The 13,689-nt window shown below is 46.6% G+C and overlaps 2 protein-coding genes across 6 annotated transcripts in view; both read left to right on the forward strand.

The window, feature by feature from the left end:
* Positions 1-5,885: 5,885 nt before the first annotated feature.
* Positions 5,886-7,086, forward strand: LOC111153603 (ethylene-responsive transcription factor ABI4-like). Its single transcript, XM_022512728.1, has 3 exons — positions 5,886-5,903; positions 6,246-6,699; positions 6,908-7,086. The coding sequence occupies exons 1-3, from the start codon at positions 5,886-5,888 to the stop codon at positions 7,084-7,086; spliced, it is 651 nt and encodes a 216-aa protein (XP_022368436.1).
* LOC111153613 (neurotrophic receptor tyrosine kinase 2) overlaps positions 6,926-13,689 on the forward strand; it is a 318,559-nt gene continuing 311,795 nt past the window's right edge. For 4 of the 5 annotated variants that reach the window (XM_022512746.1, XM_022512748.1, XM_022512749.1 and 1 more), the window contains exon 1: positions 7,165-7,481. In XM_022512746.1, the coding sequence (XP_022368454.1) occupies positions 7,270-7,481 (212 nt within the window). In that variant the 5' untranslated portion in view covers positions 7,165-7,269. Of the gene's footprint in view, positions 7,482-13,689 lie in introns of all 5 variants that reach the window. The other variant, XM_022512747.1, reaches the window with a different exon arrangement.

Below are 13,689 nucleotides of genomic sequence, written 5' to 3' on the forward strand. Positions count from 1 at the left end.
AAATGTTTTTTATCAGTGACTTAAAGGAATGCACACATGTTAGACCTGCAGGTGAAAAAATTTAGGAGGAATAGCTGATGGCAGATTCAAGGTTTTAAAAGCAGAAGACTCAATGAGACCCAAGGATCTAGGTCATTGAGTCAAAGATAACAACAATGGGACTTTTAGGAAAGATAATTGTTGAGTTGATAAATTTTAAAAACAAAAGTAAATACATTCTCCACGTTAAAAAGAGGAAAAAAAAAGAGATGAAATTAATTTTAGTGATATATTTACTTAAATTTTTATTTTTTATTATTATGCTCAATTAGCTTGTATATAGTACATCATCCATTTTTGATGGTGATATATTTGACCAATGAATCCAATATATTATCACTTCCAACACAAAATAAATGTAAAATCATTAATGAGATATTTTGCATTTTTCCTTTTAAGGCTATACACTAAGTGTGTATTTTACTTGTAGCATATTTTATTTTATTTTATTTTTTAGCACATTCCATTTTAGACTGGCTATAGTTCAAGTACTTGAGAACCACACAGTTGGCTGCCATATTGGACAGCATGGGTCTAAAAGGATATTGGTCAAAAAACTAACAATGAATAACTACTTCAGTTGTAAAAACATTTAGTAAATAAACTGTAGAGGTCTGATATGCTTGTGGCTTGTCAACTCTAAGGGTGACATGGCTGTAAACACTGATCTTTGCATGGGCTGTAATTGTCAATTGAGTTGGAACTGGGAACAATTGCCTATCTCTGTAAATCTAGGCTGAGTGGCATGCAAAAGACATACTATAACTTCTTATTGAGGAATTAGTGAACTAAATCCCTTGTTTGACTATTAATGTAAGACTCTTGACCTAGACTAGGAAATCAGTCTGGAGTTTACCATGAGACCTAGTCAGATCAATAATTAATATTATATTTCAGGGTCACCCAGGTATATGTGACTCCAATTTCCTGAGGCTCTGTCAAAGTTTCTCTGTATGCTCTTCCTTTTAGCTGTTTGTAAAAGTTCCGGAAGTCTGTGTTGATTTAGTGTGTGTTCAATGTGTGACTAAGAGTTAAAAGTGGAAAGTTCGAACTCAGGGAGGACAGGGAGTGGGATGGGGCTTCAGAGGGATGGGCAGCATGTGGTTCTCAGACTATGTGGGCAGACACAGGGAGAAGGGAGACCCTTCTCAGACCTGGAAGGTGTGGGATAGGAAGCAGATGGAAACTTCCTGAACAACAAAAGGGGCAATTGAGTGAGAGGGAGCAAGTGTGGGGCTCATCATGAAGAGCTGCCTCTGGTTCCACTGTGGCCTGTGTTGAGGGTTCTCAATCCCCAGATACTCTCCCATTTGTGGATGGCACAGTACCTGAAACTCCTTTGGATTATGTCTTCTCTCCAGTGTCTTCTACTAACATACAGATATGCTTGAGTGAGCGACACACGCAGTGGTGAACATTTTTTATAGATCATAAACATGCTTTTAGATTCAGTTATTCTCCACGAAAGAGAGGGACTCTAGAAACAGAATAACTCTAGATCTGAGAGGAATTGTGGGTAAGGAGGTTATTAGTGCCCAGGAATCATCTTACAAGTTTTCTGGTCTGTCCTCTTCCTCTTAGCAACCTCTCTGATCCCTTCAGGTTACTGGTGTGTTTGCTGTACGTGTTTCTCTGACTTCCTCTCTCCGTATGCACCCCACACACCAACAAACACATTCACAAACAGCGGCTTTCTTGGGAGGCTCAGACTCAGTATGGCCAGGCAACTTGCATCGTTCTCTTCACATACTATGGACACGTCTCTAGATTAATATATATAGTGTAACTCATTTTAATTAAGTGTAGGATAGTATAAAGAATGGAAGTGTAATTTCTTGAGTTGATCTCCTGTTAATGCAGGTTCAAGCTATTTTTTTCAAGCATTCTTTCAAATGATGGTGTCCCCAATCTTTTTCCAGAATGTAGAAGGTATTACATAGTAGGTCCCTCTACTATTAGAACATTAAAGATTCTGATCTTGTTTTAAAAAATCTCTGAGCTTTATAATAGCCTCCTACAATTGGAGGTTCTAATAGCACTCCAGTGGGAACAAGAAGCTAATGATTGGAGGATCTAGGGCAATGCCTGTTTATATTTTTATATTTAATTATTTTATATTTTATTTATATAAATATTCAAATTTATATAAATATTTTTATAGAAATGAATTCATAAAAAATTATTTATAAATTATATGTATATAAATATAAAACTTATAAATTTATATATTTATATTTATATTTACATTTATGAAAATATATAAATTTATAAAATGTTATTTATATAAATATTTTATATTTCTATTTTATATTTAATTATATTAAAAATATTTCCATTTTAAAAGCTCTTTTAAAAATAGCTTTATTCAGTGGCACCTGGGTGCTCAGAGGGTGAACCGTCCTGCTCCTGATTTCAGCTCAGGTCATGATCTCAGGGCGCTAGGATCAAGCTCGGCTTCAAGCTGCATGCTGCGCATAGAGCCTGCTTAAGATTCTTCCTCTATCCCTCCTCCTGTTCACACCTGGACACAGATACACACACTCTCTCTCTCTCTCTCTCTCTCTCTCAAAACATAAAATAAGTAAAGTAGCTTGGTTGAATGACATGTAATAAATTGGACATATTTAGACACACAACTTGGTAATATGGAAATCACCAGCATAATCAAGATATTGAATACATTCATTATCCTCAAATCTTCCCGGGCGCCTGTGTCACTGGTCCTCGTAGCTCCTCCCGCTCTCTCTGCCCCTCCCACCAGCAATTACTGATTGGCTTGCTGTCACCATAGTCTACATTTCCTATAGTTCTACCACAACAGGATCGTACAGTAGGTACTCCTTTTTATGTGGCTTCTTTGACACAGCACAATTAGTGTGAGATGCTTCCACGTGGCTGCACATATCAGTGGTTTATCCTTCTTCATTGATGAGTGGCCTCTCATGGCATGGGTATGCCACGATTTGTTCACCCATCCCCTTGGTGATACATATTTGGGGTGTTTCCAGTTTGGGGATCTCTACAAATAAAGCTTTAATGAACACTCACGTAACAGTCCTCGTGCGGACAGAGGCTTTTATTTCTCTCACAAATACAGAGAAGTGGAACGGCTGGATCGCATGGTAGGACTAAGCCTCACTTTTTAAGAAATGGTTCTTTGTTTCCAAAGTGGTTGTCTGTCTCAAAAATATTCATCATCTCCTACAGAGTCATGGTCTGAGGATCCCTGAAATAATGTGGTTCTCAAAATTGAGATAGATCATAATTCTATCAGTTGAGAAGTAGTTATTGATTGCCCGGTGTTTCTAGGCATTGTGCATGATAATGGCGAGTGACCAGCATGGGTGAAGGGTCGTCCCTCCCTGGTCCAGACTAGAACATACCTGGCCACTAGAAGAAGAGGTAGAAAGTCAGACTTCCAGAAGTGCTAACGGCTGGGATAACACAGAGAAAACTGAGATTCTGAGGATGGGAAAGAGACTCTTCAGGGGCAATAATTCAGAAAGACTTGCAAGGTTATAGGTTAAGAAAGTGAGAGTGAAGAGGGCATATTTGAGGAGTCCGGACTTCAGCTTATTTCATTTATTCATGACACACACACATATTTTATCTTATTTTTATTTTTTAAAGATTTTATTTATTTATTTGACAGTGGGAGAGAGCGAGAGAGGGAACACAAGCAGGGGAAACAGGAGACAGAGCAGCAGGCTTCCCGCTGAGCAAGGAGTCCAGGACCTCGTGATCATGACCGGAGCCGAAGGCAGACACTTAAAGACAGAGCCACCCAGGCGCTCCACATATATATTTTTTAATACATGCTATGTCCTTCAGATATATAAGTGAACAAAATCAAGATCCCTGCCTTCATGGAGTTTACATTCCGCTGGGAGAAACACAGTAAACTATAAACCTAGTAAGTAAACGGTCTATTAAACAACGGTAGGTACTATGGAAAAACATAAGGGGAAATGTGATTAGAAGTGGGGCAGCCAGTTCTAACTTCAAGTGGGAGATAGTGGGGTATGTTTAGAATCTAAATATAATAGTAGTATATCTATATATGTTATACAAATTCTAAAATATTCCAACATAATTAGAATCTGGTCCACAAACCACTCTGAAACCATACGTTCTTGGGCTGCTGCACTGACACTTTGCAGCCACTAGGGCGCAAATGAGCCGTTTCTGAGAAAATTAGGATGAGGGTGGGGGTGTGAGAGAGACGTCGGTAATTAGGTACACACCCTCCCCCAGGTGTTCCGCAGGGGCAGTTCCGTGAAGGGTACTGGCAAGACAGGCGGGAGAGTATTACTGTGTGTCCTGGACCAAGACAATTTTGCTCTTGGCTTCCCTTCCTTAGCCCGTCCTCACCCAGCAGGGGTGGGGGCCGAGCTGAGAAATGAACTTCAGCCCGGCGGTTCACAGGATGCCTGTCACAGCTGAGTGATGGTGGAAAAAGGCAGACTTGTGGGCCTTGTCTTCCCGCCCTGCAGCGAGATTTTGGGGGCGCTGCGCGAGGATTCCCGTGGTTACACTCAGCGCCCCGGGTCTGTACAAAAGCTCCCCACCCCAAGCCAAAATGCCTTCCGTTCCCTTGTAATACTTAATGCATAACCAATATGTAAGCATTCACCTTGACGTTCGGGTTTGCGGCTCCTTCCCACCCTCAGCCTCTGCGAGAAGATCGGTGACCATTCCTATCTTTTGGGCGAGAGCCCATCCTGCGGCTCTTTCTGGACCCGAGCGCTGCCCGCCTTTTCTCCAGGGCGGGAGCTCTGCCAGGCAGGGAGAGCGGCGTGCGGGCGCGCACGCGGGGGGCGCCGCTGGTTGCGCATCTGGCGCCAGAGCGCGCCCCCCGCGCAGTGCCCGCCACGGCCACGGCGGAGGGTTGAGGCTCCGGAGCGTGCGGGGCGCTCTTTCCCCGCGCGGGGGCACCAGAGCCCTCGGAAGTGTCAGGCACTGCGGTGCATTTTCCCAGTTCCCTTTTAAATGACTGCGGAAAAACAGACTCTCCGAGCCGCAAATGGGGAAGACGGATTCTCAGACAAGGCTTGCGAATGCCCCGCAGCCATCGTTTAACTGCGCCCGCAGAGCAGTTACGGTTTGTCACCCGACCCTTCCGGATTGCCTCGTTTGTCCCTAGTGAGACCCCGAGGCTCTGTCCGCGCCCGGCTTGTCGGTAGCTGGATGCATGTCGTGCTCTGGGCAGCGCGGGCGCAGGGCACGCGTTCGCGCACACCCGCGCACACACGAAATCGCGCAAGGTACGGCAGGGGAGCAAGGGCTTGGGGTGCCCCGCGGGGGCGGGGGTGGGCATCGCGGGGAGTGAAGCGACAATCTGGGAACGGCTGAATCCTGCCAGATTGAAGGATGAGAGAAAATGACGCGGCGCCACACATCGGACAGGCCAGGGTTGCTGCCGCGCATTTAGGGAACCCAATACGCGTCAGGCGCGCTCCCTTCCCCTCACATGTCTCTATTTCCCCGGCGTGTGATGCCGGAACACGGCAGGAAAAAGACCCACTTAGAGAGCTAGAGTTGCATTTGGAGACTCCCCTCCCTCTGCAAAAGCACCAACAGGAAGACCCTCCAAAACCACGGATCCCCAAATAGATGGCCCGGAATGGGGGCGGCTATCCCTGGTTACCAATGCTGAACACGTTTTGGTGTTTACAATATTTATTTATTTTTAGGCTGGCTCGCCCTCCCTTTTAGGCAGGATGGGAAAGGAGAACGCATTGGGGAGGGAGAGGGGAGGGAGGATTCCTATAATAAGAATCAGCGCATTTTTCAGAGCTGAACCGAGCCCGGTTTCCATTTCAAAAAAGGAGACAGCCTCTACTGCGATGGTAGAAGAGACCGCGGTGTGAATTAGGGACTGAGAGGCGTCGAGCCGTGGAACGGTCCATCTCGGAGGTACCTGGATCTCAATGCACACACACACACACACACACACACACACAGGCGCGCGCGTCTACCCAGCCAGGATGTGTGCGTGTGTGCGCGTGTATGAACTCCCACATGCTGCTGCTGTCTGCTCCTGGCCAGTGGCACCGATGCCTCCCTCCTCCCCGCTCGCCCCCAGATTCCCCTCCCCTCCCCGTTGCTTTTGTCTGGAGGGTGTTATGGGTTTGTGTGTGTATGAGCGTGTGTGTTTTTGGATTTCAGACTAATTTTCTGGAGTTTCTGCCCCTGCTCTGCGTCAGCCCTCACGTCACTTCGCCAGCAGTAGCAGAGGCGGCGGCGGCGGCGGCGGCGGCTCCCGGAATTGGGTTGGAGCAGGAGCCTCGCTCGCTCCTTCGCTCGCGCTCTCCGCGCTCAGTGCCCGGCGGCAGGAGGAGCCTGCACCCAGGCGCCGCCGGCGGGCGGTAGGCGCCGGAGCCCGGGTGAGCAGCACGGACAGTGCCCTCCGGCGCCTCGGCCCTCGCCGTCCCCCGCCCTCCCCCCCATTTCCCGGGGCGGCCGTGGCGGCTCCCCAGGTGGTACGCGCCGCGCCACCTGCCCGCGCCCCTTGCGCCCAGCGGCCGTGGCGGATTCTGCAGCATCATTGGGGGCCCCCGTCGCGGAGCCATCGCTGCCGCCGGCAGTCTCCGCGTCCCCCTTTAAAGGGTCCTTCGCCCGGCCTGTGCCATGGAATCCTGTCTCGGGGACCCTTATCCAGTCTCCCCTCCCTCGATCTCAGGCTTGTTGGGGGGGGGGCATCGGTGGTCCCGGCAACGTCAGTGCCATCGAGGGGCAAGTTTATTTCTGGGGCTGGAGCTGGGCACGTATTCATCCACAGTCCCCTGGCTGGGGTCGGGGTGGGGGTGCGGCGAGCGCGCTGTAAGGGGTCCTGCGCTCAGTCTCACGCCTATCTGTTTGTCCTCAGCCCCGAGGTGCGTTCCGGATCCCAGTGCGCGTCTAGCAAGGAGCCTGCGTCCCGGGGAGTGCCGGCAGCGCCGCCGGCCCGTGCTCGGCGCGCCGGGCCATGCAGCGGCGGCCGCGGCCAATCTCGCAGCGGCGGTAGCGCCCCCTGTGAGGCAGCCGGAGATGCCCCGGCCACTGTGAACGGTGCCGACCGCCAGGACACGCTCAGCGACGGACACGCTCGGCTCTGCGCTTCCGCGACAGTCACCGGGGCGAGGGAGCGGCGAGCGTGGCACAGGCCGCCCGGCAGGGGCAGGGGAGGCAGGCCGGTGCAGCGCGAGGACACGTACTCAGTCCGACTCGGGCTGGCACTGGCGGCTAGGGATGTCGTCCTGGACGAGGTGGCATGGACCCGCCATGGCGCGGCTCTGGGGCTTCTGCTGGCTGGTTGTGGGCTTCTGGAGGGCCGCTCTTGCCTGTCCCACGTCCTGCAAATGCAGCACCTCCCGAATCTGGTGCAGCGACCCTTCTCCGGGCATCGTGGCATTTCCGAGGTTGGAGCCTAACAGTGCAGACCCCGAGAACATCACGGAAATGTGAGTTCCTGGAGGTGCTCTTCCTCCTTCCTTTTCTCCTCGCCCCTTGGGCTGGGGCTGGCCCGGCATGTCTGTCCGGGACATGAATGTTGTCTCAAGTCTGGGGAGAAGTCAGACATACATGGGAGATGCAGGGCTGGGCCATCTGTCAGTTACCTGTTTATCTGGCTTGGGGCTGCTAACGCGGGGAGAAGGGGACCGTTGAAAATAAGTTTTAAGTATACCGTATGTGTCAATAACATAAATATATATGTTCTTTTCCGGGAGGGATTCCATATACACTCTATTTCAAAGCCCTGCTGGGTGTGCTTTAGGCTTTCCTTATGCAATAACTTAGTTTTGGACATTTTTCTTTCCTAAGGTGCTGAGTGTATGTTGGGTTCTAAGTTCCAGTAATATTTACTAGGAAGGAGGTTAAAATAATGAACTTTTGGAAATCTGTGGAAGGAGGTTAGAGTCGCCCCCTTAACATCATTCGCTGAGGTGTGGAGTTCACTGGTTTCCCTTTCCATTTTATAGATCAGATTTTTGTCAGGAGATGGCATCCAGAGCTGGCCTGGAAAATGGTCTGTAAGAGGAGAAGTTCTGAGTGTTGAAATGCGCTCTCTTGAAAGGGAAAATGTACTCGTCGGAAGCCTAAAAGCCTGGTCTGATTTAATTTGGACTTGACTTCCCAGAGATATAATTTTGAGACCATTTGGATTATAAATCTCAATTGGCCATTGAACACTATCCCAGGACTAGGTCGGATGATAAAGCAGTGTGTAGAATGCTGCCTTCAGCATGGGACGGACCCCTGTGTCCCTGGAAATGTCTGAGCTCTGATGCAGAAGCCGAATTGTGTATTTCTGTCCTCCTGTTCTGAGGGCTTGTGACAGATACATTACCAAGTGGGAATTCACCAGTGCCTTCCCCAGCATTCCCTGTCACCCCTCCTAGAGGTGTCTTTTCTCCCCTTAGGGACTTGGTCGCTGCCTGCATTTCACTGGCATGAGATTTTATTCATCCGTGCAGAGGATCGTAAGGCAAAGTTTCTCCCGGTTTTCCTTACAGTGTTCCGTGCTCAAATAGGCAGCCCTAAAAGTAGGGCTTGGGCTGTGGCCTTCCGGTTGGCGAGTGCGCATGCTTTTTTTCCTCCCCAGAAAACGCACACCCTGTTTCTGCCAACGTAGTTGACTGAGATAACCTGTTTTTAATGTAAGTAAGAGACCTTCCTGGCCTCTGTTGTTTGTTCTTCTGGTGATGCTCATGTTTTAAGGCTCGGGCAGAAGGAAATGGCAGCAGCACAGAGGGGAATGTGCAGGCCTAGCAGAGCTGAGATGTGCTGGAAGGAACCAACTGTCAGGCTGGATCCAGGAGGCTGGGATCTGGTTTTTTTTTTTTTTTTTTTTTTTTCTTCTTCTTTTTTGGCAAGGATCAGAGCAGGCAGAGCTGGAGAGGAAGGGTGGGTAGGGCCCCAACTGTGCTGGCCCTGGTTGGCCTGGTCAAAGTGTCTGTGGCCTTTTATCAGGATCTGTGTCTTTTTCAAGAGATGGGGAGTCTGTAGTCAGATGGAGGAAGCCATATGGAATTCAGAGCCCTTTGGACTATTTTGAGACCAGGGAGAGTGCCTTTATACAGTGAGACCTCTTGTTTTGTTGGTGGTGGTTTTGAAATTCTGTATTCGATGATGCATCTATAATGAAGGAAGATAGGAGATCGAGCCAATCATTTTCACTGTAACATTTTTTTTAACTGTAATATTTTTAAGGCCCTAATCGGGGAAAAGGAAAATAAAACTCCCTTTAAGTATAAAAAACACTGTTTTAAACCTTAGTGGTCCTAGCTGCCTGGTATTAATGAAATCAATAGATTTGAGCTGAGCTTTCTTCTATCAGCTCTCACAACTGCTATTATTTCTGTAATAGCTGATGGCAGGTTCCCACCTCCAGGCTTTAAAAAAAAAAAAAAAAAAAGGGATGCTTTTTTATTTTTACCAAAGTGTTTGTTGTCAGTGGCACTCCTCATTTCTTCTGTTATTTATTTATTTATTTTTCTTTTGGTTGGAAAACCTGCTGAGATCGAGACCATGGGGAGGTGTGTAGGGTTAGTGTTTGGGATGGGGAATTACGTTCCTTAGTGACACTGATGGGGCTGCTAGATGTGAGTTCTGGGAAAAAGTCTGTGCTCAGCTCTGCCCCTCAGCTAGGTCTGAGCCCAGCGGGTTTGTGCACTAGGGGCTTGTGAAATGTATCGAAATCCTTGTTTGGAAAGCACTTCGTATGATTATTTTGAATTCTGCTGTTTTGATATCAAAATGACATCAGTGGATGAGCTTGTTTCCCTGTCATCCATATATGACACCATCTGGCTCTTTTTCTTACATATTAATATTTGTTTGAACAGCTTTTGCATTCTTGGCCAGTGGATACCAACTACAGTTGGAACCAAATTACAGTTTTTTATTTCTTTTTTTACTTTGTTATGAGACCTAATGGTATTCCTAAAATAACCTGGTTGAAAGTTCCAGTTTAATGGTGCTTAGCTGAAACTTCCCGTTTCTCTTTTTTTCAATAGGAAAAATGGAAGTAAATAAACTATAATTAGAACTTGCTGAAGCATCAGCTTACTATACCATTTAAAAATGGTCCATCAGTTAATATCCATACACTTGGGGAAAAGTACACCACGGCGCTCTTTGCGTTCAGAGAGAGCCCATGGTAGAACATTCTAAAACTATGTGCATAGATTTATTAAGAGGGAGAGTTTTATTTTTTTGCTTCTACGTGCATATTTTAAGCCAAGCTGACATTTCATTTTTAGAGTCATCGTTTGAGCCTGTTTTATCAAAAATTCTGTCCTAGTAATCTGTCTCATACTCTTTACCCACCAACATGATCTATTTCCCTACATCTCTCTTCTCTCTGTCCACAGAGACCTGCCCAACATCACACTGCTGCTTACACCTGCTTCTGTTACTCTGAGATGGTTATACCAAAGCCATGCTAGGTTAAATCTAAAACCAGTACCATCGTCCCATGTAAGTGGGATTCAAGAATCAAGCCTGTTGTTGGAGTTATGTAACTGGCTATTGGATCTCTGTTATATCAGGTGCCAAAATGTACTGCAAAGGACAAGTTCTGTCTCAGTCAAGTGCTAAAAGACATGGCTAAGATACAGCATGCATTTTTTTTTAATTGAGGTCAAAAACACCTAATATAAAGTGTACCATCTTAACCATCTTTCCGTGTATCATTAAGTAGCAGGAAGTGTTAAGTTTATTTATATGGTGGTGAAAGGGGGCATTTGTTTTTACATTGCTCCTATTTTATAGAGTTCAGTGATGGCCTTTTTCCTCTGAATTTTTGGGGGGTAGTTTCTGATTTCGGGGTCATATTTGGAGACAAGTATAATATTTTTCCTTTTAGTACAACATAAATAGCTTTTACTGCCAGAGCCTCTGTGTGCAATAAATTGTTGGCTTGGTTAAGCGACTGTAATGTGATGTCATTAATACATTGATTTTGGCCCCCTCACCTTAGTAAGCTTTTCCACTGCAATTAATTGTACTAGAAACAAATATCTTGGCATTCGGAAGGATTCGGTGAGAGGCACCCATTTTTATTACTCTGATGTTTACCTCTCAGCCCCTCCACTGGGGGTTCTAGAACTGTGGATTGTGCTTTCCATGCATTTAAGATGCACAGAGTAAGTTTTGAGTGTGGTTGCATAAGCCACACCAGACTTGTTAATAAATAAGGCAGTTGAATTTACATCATTAACACAACTTGCAAGTTGGAGTTGAAAACATGCAATCTTCCCGGTTGGAGGTATTTACAGAATTCAGCTCAGTACAACCATTTGAAGCCTCCTTGGTTTTAGCCCTTCGATCTCTGCATTAAGGAGGTTTTCATTACATTGGGCAAAACAATTAAAAAGGCCCTCGACCCTTCTGACCCTACTTTCTCCCCCTCCCCCTTCCCATCACCTCTCATTGACTATACAGGAAAATGTGTTTGATTTTTTTTTTTTTTTCTCTGAAAAGTGATATTTCCTTATGGGAATTCAGAGCACTAGAATTAGGGGTAGGGCCTGGGTTATGTGTTATTACAAGCAAGTAATGGGAAGTTGAGATAATGTGGTCACAGTTCCCCAGAGCTGAGTCTAGTTCTGTTTAAAATCTTTCACTGTTTCTATCCCATAAACCTCTGTTTGTGTCTGTTTCAGTATTCCCTTGTAAAGACATTTTTCTAAGCTGAGAAGTTGGCTGGACAGCTAAGAATTGAGGTCTCTTTCTCCCCAGGAACATTCTGTATGATCTCTTTGACTATATCTGGGTCGTCAGAGTATAAAACCTAGAGTTCTTGTTGAGCTGGGGAAGGGGAATTCCTTTCTTTTCTCTTTTCCTTTTTTTTTTTTTTGTTTTGTTTTGTTTTGTTTTTTGTTTTCCTGTTTCTGTTTTTGTTTTTGTTTGGCCTTTGGTACTAAGCAAGTGCCCTCAGTGTTAACTCATTGCTCTTCTTGGCTATTAGGGAAAAAAACACGATTAAACCGGTACTGAATACCATGCACTGACATTAGCCCTCAGACTAGCTTACTACGTCTCTAGAGAGCTCTTGTAGCTTCCAAAGCCATAGGGTAGAATGTGGCCTTGAACCTGCTGGCCTTGGTGCAATGCCAAGTTCTAGTGCCTCTTGGTGTTTATAGATCAACTGGATGATTTGGGGGAGACATTATTTTGACAGGCACTTTTTTTTTTTTTTTTCATTTGGTGTGTGTGAGAGAGAAAGGGAGAAGGGAACCCGTGAACCGTGGGTTAATAGCTGATTGACCATTTTCATAATCTACTTGGTCTAGTTAGTTTAACTCGCTAATCCCACCCCCCAGGTGGCAGAGGTCTGAGCCCTGCAGCGGCCCGATCATTTTCACTCCACTTTTGATTGCTGATCGATCTCCATTAGAGAAGGCAAAGAGCTCACATAATCAGGGTGCCTTCTTACCACTTTGGTCTCTGGGCTGTCCAAGGGACCGGGAAGTCAGTAAATATTGATCTGGGTGATGAAGAAGTGAGTGCTTGTGAGTGTTATAAAGCTGGGAAGGAAAGTAACGCATAGGTGTCAAGTTTACCTGTTGAAAAAAGAAAAACAGAATGAAAAGCCAGATGTCACAGAGAGCTGGAAACAGGAGTGACCTGATCTTGAAGCAGCCCCTTACTCTCTAGGCCTGAGCTTGTCAGATGTAAACCAAGGGCTTTGGATTCCGTGCTCAGCCACGTTTCTCCTGGCTCTGAGGTTCTACCAACTTTCAGTTATGGAGATCATGTGGTTTGTACGTCAGTTAGGAAGCAGAGGGTGGTGTGAGAGTCTGAGGGCCTTTGGTGACAATGTCAGATGTGCCTGTGTTCGGTGTCTGCCCTGAATCCCCCCAAGCTGATGACATGTTCGTGCTGGGCTGCGGAGTCCAAAGACACACACACACACAGAGTCACCTAGAATTGGTACCACAGAAGGAGAAGGTCTCAGAAATGCTCGGTTCTAGCCCCCTCTGCAGGAACCAGGCCCGGAAAGTTTCCTAAGCTGTGGTACGTTAAAGACAGCGTGGGTCTAGAAGCTCTTTCTCCTAACATTCAAAGGAAGGTGGCATGGCCCTTGCTTCAGGGTTCCTCCCTTTTGTTCTGCACCAGTGGACTAACCCCAACCGCAGCCCACCATTTTGGGAAGTGTCAGTGATGTGAAGACATGCTTAGTACTAGACCAAATCTGGGCCACGCTGTCTCTACTGGAGACAAAGCGTTTCAAAAGTGCCTGAGCTATGGACCCCAAAACAATGGTCTTACTTTCTTTCATGTTGGAAGAAATACATTTTTTTTTTTGTTTTGATGACAGTGTTTGTTTTTGTTGTTTTTAAATTTCAAGCCTTTTCTTCTCTAAGCCATTCATACATAAAAGTCAGGCTGCAGAGAAAACCTTCCCGAGCTGGCAGCAATGTGGGACACTAACCCTGTGCCTGCTGGACCACGTTGGAGGTTGGGTGTGGAGGGAGGGCAGAGCAGACCCGGCAGAATGCCAGCTGCTGCCCCTGGAGCATTTGCCACCATCAAGGGTGGTTGTGTCGGTGGAGGCCCCCCCAGACCTTGTGCAAAGCCCGTCTTTTCTCCTATGCAAGACCAGGGGCCAGAGTGTACTCATTCTTTCCTGCCTTCTCTTTTTGTCACTGACTTCTCTCTTTG

The sequence above is a fragment of the Enhydra lutris genome, unplaced genomic scaffold, assembly GCF_002288905.1.
Source record: "Enhydra lutris kenyoni isolate GAN:26980312 unplaced genomic scaffold, ASM228890v2 scaffoldscaffold33, whole genome shotgun sequence".
Lineage (NCBI taxonomy): Eukaryota > Metazoa > Chordata > Mammalia > Carnivora > Mustelidae > Enhydra > Enhydra lutris.